Source organism: Doryrhamphus excisus, linkage group LG16 (assembly GCF_037039965.1).
Source record: "Doryrhamphus excisus strain RoL-2023G ecotype Guam linkage group LG16, RoL_Dexc_Guam_v1.1, whole genome shotgun sequence".
In the NCBI taxonomy this organism is placed as follows: domain Eukaryota; kingdom Metazoa; phylum Chordata; class Actinopteri; order Syngnathiformes; family Syngnathidae; genus Doryrhamphus; species Doryrhamphus excisus.
The window spans coordinates 11,466,412-11,479,519 of record NC_136372.1 but is presented as its reverse complement, the minus strand read 5'-3'; the positions used below and the strand labels follow the sequence as shown (position 1 = coordinate 11,479,519).

General features: G+C 40.5%; 2 protein-coding genes across 4 annotated transcripts in view; both read right to left on the bottom strand.

Annotated features, from left to right (window-relative positions):
• The window catches only part of cpt1a2b (carnitine palmitoyltransferase 1A2b), a 29,755-nt gene extending 25,221 nt beyond the window's left edge, over positions 1-4,534 (bottom strand). Inside the window, exon 1 of the mRNA XM_058049474.2 lies at positions 4,445-4,534. The gene's annotated coding sequence lies outside the window, so the exon portion shown is untranslated. The remainder of the gene's footprint in view (positions 1-4,444) is intronic.
• Positions 4,535-10,095: 5,561 nt separating this feature from the next.
• brsk1b (BR serine/threonine kinase 1b) overlaps positions 10,096-13,108 on the bottom strand; it is a 30,320-nt gene continuing 27,307 nt past the window's right edge. For 2 of the 3 annotated variants that reach the window (XM_058049632.2, XM_058049635.2), the window contains exons 19-21: positions 12,532-12,640; positions 11,325-11,414; positions 10,096-11,234 (exon numbers count right to left, since the gene is read on the bottom strand). In XM_058049632.2, coding sequence (XP_057905615.2) covers positions 11,026-11,234; positions 11,325-11,414; positions 12,532-12,640 — 408 coding nt within the window. In that variant the 3' untranslated portion in view covers positions 10,096-11,025. Of the gene's footprint in view, positions 11,235-11,317; positions 11,415-12,531; positions 12,641-13,108 lie in introns of all 3 variants that reach the window. The other variant, XM_058049633.2, reaches the window with a different exon arrangement.

Genomic DNA, 13,108 nt, shown 5'->3' with positions numbered 1-13,108 from the left:
TGTAAGGCTGTTGTACTTTTCACTCACCAGGGACGCACGTGTGTGTGTGTGTGTGTGGGCATCGTACAAGGCAACTCACTTCGATTGCAAGACCTACGGCACCTACGGCTATCGTGACCGGGAGAACCAGTGTGTACAGCAGGAAGAGGCGCCTGTCGTGGCCGGGTAAGGTGCATTAAGGTCAGGTATACTAGTATGTAAGCGAGAACCAGAGTGTATAGCTGGGGAGTCATTGTACATAATGTACTTTTGCGACACACGCAAGGGACTCGTCCTCCGTCTTGCCATTGCACGGGTTGCCTGAGTGTATGCATTTAAGGTAATTTGGAGCAAATGTCGACTAGCGTTGTGTAAATAAGATTCATATACCCTAAGAGGGATGTTTACTTTGTTTAATAAAAGAACAAGGCAGACATCTGTTCTACAGGTAAGGTATCCATAGATGACTTATTTTACGCTCTGGTGCTATGTACATAAAAAAAATATTAACTTAACCTTCTGAGGGAGGCGGGAAGTGGTTGGGAGAAAAAAACAGAACAGTTAGTTTTACAATTTACTGTACAGCGTGATAAGAGAGCCATCGAGACCTTTTCTGCTGGCCTAAACAATATCAGAAGCAATGACCAACATTCATTCATTTTCTACAGCTTATCCTCACGAGGGTCGTGGGCGTGCTGGAGCCTATCCCAGCTGTCTTCGGGCGAGAGTTGGGGTACACCCTGGACTGGTCTCCAGCCAATCACAGGGCACATATAGACAAACAACCATTCACACTCACATTCATACCTATGGAGAATTTGGAGTCGCCAATTAACCTAGCATGTTTTTGGAATGTGGGAGGAAACACGGAAAAACCCACACATGCACAGGGAGAACATGCAAACTCCACACAGAAATGCCCGAGGGTGGAATTGACTCAGGTGTCCTACTCTGAGGCCTGCATGCTACCCACTCGGTCACCGTGCAGCCCTGCACTGACCAACATGTACAAATTAAATTTTCATATTTAATATATATTTGGTCTTTGGTTTAAGTTCTGATTGGTTGATATCTGAAAGCCGCACTCAGGGTCGTACAGTGTGCTTGCTGCCAGTGTTTTGGAGCTAGAAAGGGTAAACTGGATTGCTTCAGTAATAACACCCTGATTATGTAATGCCACACACTGCACTATATTGCAGTTTTGTATATTATTGATGGTTTGTATAACTGTGACATGTTGGTACTAAAGGGGTGGATCGGGGTTCTTACGTCCCCACTGAAGGCTCAGGTACAAAATGCACTACCCGCCATTGGATGAAATTATTAGGCTTCTACATACAACTACACCACTAGTGGGTTATGCAACCTTGTCGAACAGGTTCAATCTCATTTGAGAGGCTACCAAACACGTATGGTAAGTGAGAACATCATGGAATCTTGCCAATCAGGTCATGTTAGGCGTAGAGGTCAGAGGACAGATGATGTACTTGAAACACTCAAGAATACTATACCATTTCCCCCTCGTTTCCACTGAAAAGTTCCAGATGTCAAGTAGTAGTTCTGGAGTGAAACATGCTGCTGTCCACTGATTGGTTGACACAAAATTGTTCCTACATGTTGCATTGGAATGTAGGAACGTTTGAAAGTGTTTGAACAAAAATGGTGGATCACGACTGAGGAATGCACGCATTACTCAGTTCCAATAATTGCCGTGTTGCATGCCGTCTGGCCGCCGTGATGTCATGCAAGCTTAATCTGGGTTAACCCAGCCATCCTGAATCATCCTTTACCATTTGTAAACGTTTACCATTTGAAATGTGGCTTTAGAAATTAAACCGTTAGTGCAACATCTAAGACTGCAAAACTGTACACATTCTTCATACGGGGCATGCATTTTTAATTGGATTATGTTCCTTTATCGAAGTGTAGGCATGACTGGAATAACAAACTAATAAGTAGGGATGTCCCAATCCGCATTTTTGGCTTACGATTGAATATAGTTATGAAATTACCTCTTTAAAGCATTAAAAATAATGCAACCAAAGTATTGCTGAATTTACAACAATGTTGTTTGACTTTTCTAACAAACCTCTGAGAGTCAGGTCCCCAATCCAATAAAAGATACAATTGGGAAAAATGGGGCCGCACAGTGGACGAGTGGTTAACATGTTAGTGGTTAACAATATCTGCTGGAAAAAATGGGCGTGCAAAATACGAGTAGGACTTCTGAATATACAGTGTGACTTTTTAAAAAAAATTTCAACACAATAACAATTTAGGGCTGCACGGCGAGTGGTTAGCACGCAGACCTCACATGTAGGAAATCAGGGTTCAATTCCACCCTCGGCCATCTCTATGTGGAGTTTGCATGTTCACCCTGTGCATGTGTGGGTACTTTAATCTTTAATTATTTGTATATAGTATAATTATTTCATATATATGAGCTGTGATAAGTTGGTGATTCATGCTAACATGGCGATAAACATAACAATAATGTGTAATGTCAGCATTTTAGCCAATTAGCCAATTGTTTTTGTTGTCCTCTTAATGAACATCTTGAATTAACAAAAAACTCCAAAGAGATCCTTATATTACATACAATTGTTTCAACAAAGGCTGCATGGCATGGGAGTGCTTAGCCTGCAGGCCTCACAGCAAGTAGACCCGAGTTCAATTCCACCCTCTGCCATCTCTGTGAGGTGTTTCCATGTTCTCTCCGTGCATGCGTGGGTTTTCTCCGGGTATTCCGGTTTCCTCCCACATTCCAAAAACATGCTAGGTTAATTGGCGACTCCAAATTGTCCATAGGTATGAATGTGAGTGTGAATGGTTGTTTGTCTATATGTGCCCTGTGATTGGCTGGCGACCAGTCCAGGGTGTACCCCGCCTCTAGCCCGAAGACAGCTGGGATAGGCTCCAGCACCCCCCACGACCCTTGTGAGGAAAAAGCGGTAGAAAATAAATGAATGAATGAATAGCAATTTATTGATGGTCCCTAATATAAACAACCAGCGGTTAGAGCAGCACTTCCCCTGCGATCCCCCTGCACCATGACACAGCAGTCGGGGTAAAGTGAGGGGAACTACTGCTGTAGCTATGGAGCCATAGTATATCCAACATCCAATGTCAAACTAACTTCACCGAGGACATGTCTGTATGGTGGTGTTATGTTTTATTCTTCTTGCGATTGGCGGGAGTGAAGTGGCAACCAGCTTTGAGGCGTAGGAGTGTAGCCCAGAGTACTGTAAATGCACAGTATACATTCTAGAGTTTCATGAGCATGGGACTTTAACTGCAAATTTCACTCATTCCCTGCCAAAGACGTGAAAGATGTCTTTTCAAAATGTGACCCTGACTGCCAAAGACATCTATCCATGTTTTTTTTTTCGTGGGTGTGCGAATTTCAGACTTGCAGGCAATGTTGATATGTTGTGATCGCGAAGGATGGGGTGATGTTGTTGATGCCATTGTTGTTGTTGTTCACCAATAAAACAGTCAATTGATGATTATTGTGTTTTATGCTCCAAATCTGTGAATAAATGTAGTTATTTGGTCAAGAAAATATTTTTCCCCGTGTTGTTTCATCGAAGTAAACAACTTGAGAAGTTTGAGGTGTAATTAAAACAAACAAAATGGACGTCAGTCACCGTTCTGCTTGAATTTGCTTCTCTGCAGAAAAGGCTCATTTTCTCTGTTTTCTGGTCAAAATCAAAACCACATTTTTTCTGATGAAAGAAGAGTGTCTAAAGTTTCTTTACGTAGTTTAAATGTTTATGTAGTCCTAAAAGACAAAAATGCCTCTCTTCTCTGAAAATGGCTGGCAGTCAAAGAGTTAAAGGATGATACATTTTATATATTAAGGACGTCAACACTAATCTAATGCAGCTCAATAATAGAATATGACGACGGTCAATAACTTTGGACACCCCTGATGTAGATGTACATCAGGGGTGATGGGGTGAAAAGTGGGCTGCAGCAACAACAATTTATTAATCCATGTTACTATCGTGACATCATGGCGTCTAACTGTGCTGGCTTACTGCTATACGAGTTAATGTTTTTGGACTTAACGACTTACACATCGGTTAAAACACACCAAATCATTACATTTCCCTGAGTGAAACTTGTTTGCATTGACCACAATAACGAAACCGGTTTTGTAACACTGAAACGCAACCATGCTGCTTCTCCATCACCACATCACACGCGTCCATCGCTAAGCTGGACATCATAAACCAATAATTGCACACCATATGTATATCCGTATGAGCTAAAAGTGAGGCGTTCATGTACGCTCTGTTTATATTTCAGTAAACTACTAGCACAGACACAGAGGTCCATTCATCTCAGCACCATCGCCACCCGCGCGAAATGCAAATTAGAAATGCTCGTATTAAGACATCAAATAAAGTCTAACTCGAAAAGCAATGTGAGGAAATGTGGTCAAATACGAGTTGAAACTTACCTGAAATGCGTCTCAATGCTTTCTTGGTAACGTGACGGCCACAGAAGCTAACGTATGTGCCCCTCCCTCCTCGCCGGTGTTGTCTGTGAATACTAGCTATGCTGCTTCCTCCCAACCAGGCTTTCAACGCCAGCCGCCAAAGATCGTCTAGGTAGAAAACGGTGAACTACTCTTTATTCATCTTGTTACACTGTTGTCAATAGTATTCTTTTGCTTCTGTTGTGATATCTTGCACTATTGACATTATTTTTGCTCAAATGAAAGGGAATTATGGTATTATTTTGAAAAAGTATTAATACCAAATCTTGCAGTATCGCCCAATCCAAGTAAGGGTACTTCATAGCTGAATGCAGTTACTTCTATTCACATTTAAAATGAATGATATTCAATATAAACGTGTTTAGATGCAATTTTAAACAACTGCATTGACAGCATCGTAATAAGAAAAAAAGCATTTAAATGGAACGTTAAAAGTGAAACTATGTTTCGTTTAAGCAACTGTCACTTTAAAACATTTTGTTATTGTTGAAGAGTGAGACCTCTTTATTTGTAATGCTCTTTGCAGAATGCTACAAATGACCATTTGTTGCATGACAGGTAAACAAAGAGGCGCAAATGGGCTGTTGGCAAATTTTTCTGTCCAGTTTTGTTGTTGTTGGGTTTTTTTTTAGTTTGCAGAGACTGTCGTTGACATTGTCTAATACACAACTGATAAAAAGGCATCTAAATGTGATTCAAATGTCTAAATTTGTTCTCATTTGAGAGGGAAATATATCTCAAAGTGGCACAACAATGTGCTTTTTTATTGACTTTTCGTGGCTATGACGTCACTTATTCCACAAAAACAGGTCCATCTTCAATAGGGGGTGTTAAGATGGATGAACAGATGGAATCAGAGGAGACGTTATGTATAACTTTCACTTTTGCGTTGTCTCACAGCAACTGTGGTGCTTTCAACTAGGGAAAAAAAAACCCTTATCAGTGAAACATAAGGACATAATAAACATACAAAATGGTTGACTTTCTATACATTTGACCTGTTTTGTCATGCATTTATGAATTATTACCGACTTATGGTGAATGATGTGTTATAAAACAGGTGATTTTATTGAAAAATCCAATTTTAGTGGAGGACACACAGCAATATGAGCATAGAGATACAAGTGAGACAGATGGTGGAAGAATGACACATAATGATAATGAGGGAGAGAGTTTTATGGTGACTACAGTGTGGACAAAAGACAATGAAGGCTACATGGAAACAGATGGCATACAGTACAATGGAGACATACAGTTGAAATATTAAAATGTATACAGGGGAGCGATTAAATGAGGGAGTGAGATATACATATAACGATGGGTGTTTGTTTTCAATAGTAGCAATGCATTTTGATGCAGTTCAGTCACCGCAGCCCTTTAATATTGTTGTTGTCATGCTCTTTCAGTGCTAATTGTTTATATTTCTTACTATCCAGCAGTGTCAAAAGGATCAACTTGGAGCTTTTTTGTTCAAAGAGTGCCAAAAGTCTCTTGCATATCAATTTATATTATAAGAATCTTGACCTTTCGAGACCGTTTTCCCTACCAAACTCCTTTATTTTGTGCTTCTTTCCTACAGTCTTACCATTTAAATAGTTTTCCTTAAATTAAAACGGATTTTCATGTGCAGAGTATAACAAAAAAGTCTGCAATGTAGCATTTTCAGCAACCATCTGAGGCTGTATTCACTGATGAGCTAAATGATAACATTGATATGCTAACAGTTTCACACAAACTTGTTGTCCAAGCACACAAAAATTAATTATGTGAATAAGTCAGTGCCCTATCAGTGAATCACAAAAATCCACATATAATTGATATGCCTATAAAAATGTCTATTTTGACATTCAAACATAAACCAACAGGGGGTCATCATAAACGCGTATACACTAACATACCTGCAAAACAATACTATTTATACTAATTAATGAACTCATTTATATTCTGCAGAGCATGCTGGGTAACATCCTGCTGAGGAAGTGTGCTTCCCAGAATGTCTTGCAAGTTATATATTAAAATAGTATGTTTTGCATGTATATGTAATGTTTTGATTTTTATTTTAAAAAATCCCCAAATTTGTGCAAATTCTCAATCACGGTGTACTTTAGCTGATAAAAGAATGATTTTTACGTGTGGACCAAAAGACTACTACCATACTTTGCTCGTGTAGCTACAAATTATTTTTAATTTTAAAGAGGAGTGCCTGTGATTTTGTACAGTGGTACATGCACAACATGTTTGCACTAATTTTCATACATTCCAGAAACATACAGTAGCTCGTGCTCTCTTTTGCCAAGAGTGTCAAAGCCAATGACACAAAGTGAAATGAACAGAAAAAAAATAACAAATAAATACATAAAGAAACCTTGTAGCTTATCTCTTACCGTGTATGAGTGGAAGTGTTGTCTTTGGAGGTATAGCAAAAGTCGACAAATGAATAGAATAAGGGGTAATAATAAATAAACAACACGTAACATAAGATAACGCTGGAAGGAGCATGAATGAGTACATTTTTCAAAGCTATTGTGGTCAAGAAAAGAGCATCACAGATAAATAAATAGATACATTGACAAAATAAACATAAATATTCTAATAATAAACATTCATGTTTGTTAGTGCCTATTTTGCTGGTGGCATGAAAACACAGAAAGACTAGAATACAAAAGAGAAAAATCATTCTTGACGTGTGGCTTCATTTTTTTCGATTGCCCTCCTCGCCTCCAGGCAATTTTTGTGCAGCATTTTACAACAGCAGACATGTCACAATCAAGCTTTTCGTCTTAGTTTGTGCCTCGTGGGCAGTACATTGTTTCTTCATCCCAGCTGAGGATTCATCTAAGAACTGGCATTGGTGTTTTTGGTTCTAGTTATACCAATTCCATCATTTTATGGATGTTTTTTTAATGTATTTTTTAATACAATTGGGGGAATATAAGGGTGTATTTTTGTCTTTTAAGCAGGTGGTCCTCGGTTTACCATGTGGTTAGGAACATGCTTCCTTTGTGGCAGATGAATATGGTGTGTTTCAGGCACACAGAGAAAGAACAACATGATTATATTATAAAAATTCAATATTGGTTGATATCGGGGTTGGATTTTTTTCCCAATCATGAAAACCGATATTTAAAAAATGCTGTGTCCAATACATGTGTTCATTCTACCACAGGAGATATGTCATGTTACACATATCGGGATGGGAAATTGAGAGTTGGACAATATCGGCATATCGGTTTCCATCAAAAAAGCCAATATCGGACATCCATACTTATTCATTAAACCTTTTCCACCTCATTATATCTCCCAAGCGGTAGTGCACCAAAGAAAAGGAAAGCCATCACCATGGAAGTGAAAATGGTCCCAACCGCTCAACTGTTGCAACCGGAATTAAGAATTAAGAGTATTCAATGCTACTCTTGGCTGGAGGGGTCGTGGATTCAAGGAGGATATGAGGAAGTTACAATATTTAAAGAAGGTCAAAAGGCCTGCAAGACAACCACAGGGGTAAACTAAAGAATTGGTCACTTGCTCTCACAATGTGTGCCTATGCTGCCATGCTTTTTGAACTGTGTGCCAAAGAAAAGGAAAGCCATCACCATGGAAGTGAATACGAGCACAGGGAGAGTAGAAACACCCTCCAATAATGGCGGAAAACGCTCCACTGTCACAACCATCATTAAGGATAAAGATTATTGAATTACCAGAGGGGTCATGGATTCCATGCGCTGTTACAAAAAGATCTGGGACAATATTACTTTGTACTACTGTATTTTATATGAGTGACGTATGAGTTCATTCAGGTAGAAGTTCCCACTTACACTAAAACTCGACTTAGAATGGAATTCCTTTATAAGCCGAAGACCACCTGCATTCTACAGGGTCAGGCAAAATGATGTGACACATTTGTAGGTTAAATAAAAGGCAAATAAAGTGAAGAAACAAAAAAGTGTTTTTACTTTCGAAAAGTACATATAATGCCATTTTGCTTTGTTTCTTTATAATGCCATTGTTTTTCGTTTCATTTTCAGTTGCTGCCATGAATTGGACTGGTGAGCATTGCGCTTTCATTGTGGAAACGTTTATCAAAACAAACCAATCTGTAACTGCAACATGACGAGCGTTCCATTTGCACTTCAATCTTGGTAGACATGATCCCCTACCAGCTGGAAACACCATCTTGTCATGGGTTACCAACTTCAGAGCTACTGGATCTGCATTGAAACCAAAATCAACCGGCCGAACTCGCACCGCTAGAACTGATTTCATTTTTAAAACATAATGAAACAGAATGGCATTATATGTACTTTTCAAAAATTATGTTACTTTACTTTATTTGCCTTTTATTTAACCTACAAATGTGTCACATCATTTTGCCTGACCCTGTACTACGTCCTATAGAGCAGTATGTGTTTGAAAAAAAGAGTAAAATGCAATCAGGGACTTACATCAAATTAAATGCAGAGGAGTTGAATTAAAGCTGCAGTCACTCACTAATGAAATTTGCTCAATTTGTGTCATTTCCAGCTAGAAGACACCCAATTTGTCAAAAAACAACAATGAAGTCTACATCCAGATGCATGGAGCTGTGTTCATGTGTCAACAAATACAAAATGAAAGAAAACAACTTTCACTGTCATCTCTACGTTGGTGGAAGAGGCCTTTAAGCTACTTTTTTTCTGTTACAGCGGAACCCGTTTAAGTCGACATCCGGATGGGATTGGCCCAATCACCCCAGTGGAAATTTATTCATTCATTTTCTACCGCTTATCCTCACGAGGGTCGCAGGAGGTGCTGGAGCCTATCCCAGCTGTCTTTGTGCGAGAGGCGGGGTACACCCTGGATTGGTCGCCAGCCAATCACAGGGCACATATAGACAAACAACCATTCACACTCACATTCATACCTATGGACAATTTGGAGTCACCAATTAACCTAGCATGTTTTTGGAATGTGGGAGGAAACCGGAGTACCCGGAGAAAACCCACGCATGCACGGGGAGAACATGCAAACTCCACACAGAGATGGCCGAGGGTGGAATTGAACTCGGGTCTCCTAGTTGTGAGGTCTGCGTGCTAACCACCACATTTCAGCCCCCGCTTGAAATAAACTATGAAAATAAATTTTAAATTGGATTTACACTATTTCTTATGGGAAAAATGTATTCGTTTAGATTATGTTTTGGTTAAAGTCTGGTCAATGACGCTAACCAAGGTTCTACTGCACATGTAATTATTCATAGAAAGAAGCCAATTTTAAAACAGGTCTCCTAAATGTGAGGCCTGTGTGCTAACCACTTGTCCACCATGCAGCCCAATGGAAATTATTTATAATAAAAAAAAATCTGTCAGCTTAGTTTGTGTTATTAGTGAGAAAATGCATTAGTAGTATGAAATTTTCTGAAATTGATATCAAATTGCACGGTGGTCGAGTGGTTTCCTCCCACATTCCAAAAACATGCTAGGTTAATTGGTGACTCCAAATTGTCCATAGGTATGAATGTGAGTGTGAATGGTTGTTTGTCTATATGTGCCCTGTGATTGGCTGGCGACCAGTCCAGGGTGGACCCCGCCTCTCGCTCGAAGACAGCTGGGATAGGCTCCAGCATGCCCGCGACCCTCATGAGGATGAACAATAGAAAATGGATGAATGAATGAATGATACAGGATGAGTAACATGAATCTTCCTGTTCTTTTTATGCTGTGGACATCAATGGAGTTGACTTAAACGAGTTCCACCGTATCCTTCTTTTGCATGAATCGCCATTTTCTATGTGTTCGGTCTTCCTCTACAGGACTCTACACGTGGGGGGTGCATGGTGAGTGGAAAATGGGCATACATGAACATGGCCATCCACTATTTCTCCTCCATTAAAGGCAATACGGTATGGTAGCGTTTATCAGCATATTTCAGAAATAAATGTGAGACTGAATGAATCTCAGAGTGAATCTTACTTGTGATATACACACACACACACACACGGTATTTGCAGGGTTACATTACACCCCGTTCTGTCTTATCCATTCTGTGTCATGTCTTTGTGTGTTTTCATCAGCGATTAGACGTTGGTAAAGTACGGCATTCATTTGCATATTGCCCTTGCAAACAAACCTCATTTTTTTTGCTCATTTGAAGAAAAGACATTCCTTCAGCTCATTCGACTCATCGTGATAGGGGTGAGATGAGGTTGAGGGTCATTCGTGAGCACAGGAGATGTTAATGAGAGCGTCTTGAGGTGATCTGAGGTTTTCAGCAGTGTGAGCGACGTGAAGCATCCGATACATTAGTGAGAAGGTTGTGTGCTTTCTTCTTTAGCAAGTGAGCGTGTTTTCTTGTGAGACTTTCTTTTTTTCTTCTTCTAACTTGTCCTTGATTGGGAAACATCAGCTCTTCCATATCCATAGTAGACCTGGAAGTAAAATCTCCCCTTTTCCAATATCCATTGCGAGGGAATGATGGCCAAAGAGCAACAATTTTGATGAAAGGATGTGGGAAGGATACAGGAAAGGTCAGAGGAGACATCCCGCCTCTTTTCAATGACATTCTTTTCAGGGGTGGGACTGCATCCCGTTGGACGTGGAAAGAAGTCTAGCCTTGTCTTTTCCCGAGCCTTGCCTTTGTAAGACGCTCCCGCCGTTGCTTCCGCTTCCACTCGCTGCGTCGGCTGCCCGATCTTTTTCAGAGCCGCTTTCGGAACGCCTGGAATTCTGACGTGAGGGTGTGCTGGGCTGGCGGGAAGGTTTGCCATTCTTCTCATCTAAAGGGGGGAGGGGTAGGTCAAATCATGGGTGTGAAGAGACCAACAATGTACTGACATGCTGATGTAAGCCATTGGCGTACTACACACCAGCCAGTGCCTGCACAGAAGGCTGATCATGAGTACTAAGGAGCTGAGCCTGAATGGTTTCCACCACCCTCTTGAATCTGCGACTAGGACCTGAAAATAAAAGAAAAAAATCCTTTATACTCATACAGAATGGAAATTCATTAAGATAACCAGTGTTGGTAATAATAGTGATGCATCATAGCAACAATAAAATAACTAATTAGCTTGAGAGTAGACTAGAAATGAATGCATTGTGAAATACAAAAGATGAGTTGTGGATACCAGCGTTTCGGTAATGTTCAAGCTTATTGGCTTTGTTTGGCTTGAAATAAACTCATTCATTCATTCATTCATTTTCTACCGCCTATCCTCATGAGGATCGCAAGAGGTGCACATAGGGCACATATAGACAAACAACCATTCACACTCACATTCATACCTATGGACAATTTGGAGTCGCCAATTAACCTAGCATGTTTTTGGAATGTGGGAGGAAACCGGAGTACCCGGAGAAAACCCACGCATGCACGGGGAGAATATGCAAACTCCACACAGAGATGGCCGAGTGTGGAATCGAACTCGGGTCTCCTAGTTGTGAGGTCTGCGTGCTAACCACTCGACCGTGTGCAGCCCCCGCTTGAAATAAACAATGAAAATAAAATTTGAATTGGATTTACATTATTTCTTATGGGAAAAATGTATTCGTTTAGATTATGTTTTGGTTAGAGTCTGGTGAATGACGCTAACCAAGGTTATACTGCACATGTAATTATTCATAGAAAGAAGCCCCCACAAGCAGACAATTTTAAAACGTCCCCAATTATTAAATCATTCGCTACCAAATTATTATTAAAGAGGCACAAAGAGGTAATGATGCAACTCCACAATAGAAGAGAGCATTCTGTAAGCGCTCGGCCTGCATCAGAGAGCCCTATGCAGAAAACAGGAAGTGAAAAGGCCAAACTGGCCAAATTGTCCATAGCTATGAATGTGAGTGTGAATGGTCGTTTGTCTATATGTGCCCTGTGATTGGCTGGCGACCAGTCCAGGGTGGACCCCGCCTCCAGCTATCCCTACGACCCAAATGAGGATAAGCGGTATAGAAAATGGATGGATGGACATTTTGATGAAGTTTCACGAGCACTGATATTCAGCACAGTATCCTTTCAGGGATCAAGTATCAGCAGCGTTGTGTTTGTACACCAGAAATGTAAGGAGATCCTCCAACCTGTTATTAGCGTGAAGGTGACGCTGTATATGCCCATCTCTCTTCTGCCTTCCCTTTCTGCTCGCTCCCTTTCCTGCTCCCTGTCTCCCTCAGAGAAACCGATGTCCACCTGCAGGGGGGGAGGCGGACCACATTATTTATACCAACACAAATAGGTTTATACAGGTGAGACCAGGGGTCTCAAACACGCAGCCCGCAGGCCAAATGTGGCCCGCAGGACACTAGTTTGAGGCCCCCGCCTTGATATGAAAGTTTAATGTTAGTGCGGCCTGCGCAAGTTTGATATGGATGCTGTATGGTATCATGTAATGTTAATAGTTATCCTCCCTATCTGTGTGGAAGTGGTAAGTTTTTGGCTATTTAAGTTTAAAGGAAATAACTTGAAGGCTGCCGTTAAGGTCGCTAGCTCTCTAGTTTGCGAGTTAGCATGTGTCTCAAGACCCTGCAGTTGTGCAATATGTTGTAAATAAAAAGAGTATAAATGTGACTATAGTCATGTTTTGTCATGTCGACAGGGCTCTAATAATGCTTTGTTGCTTTGTTTCTGAAAAAAATAATTTGTCTTCCCACCAACTAT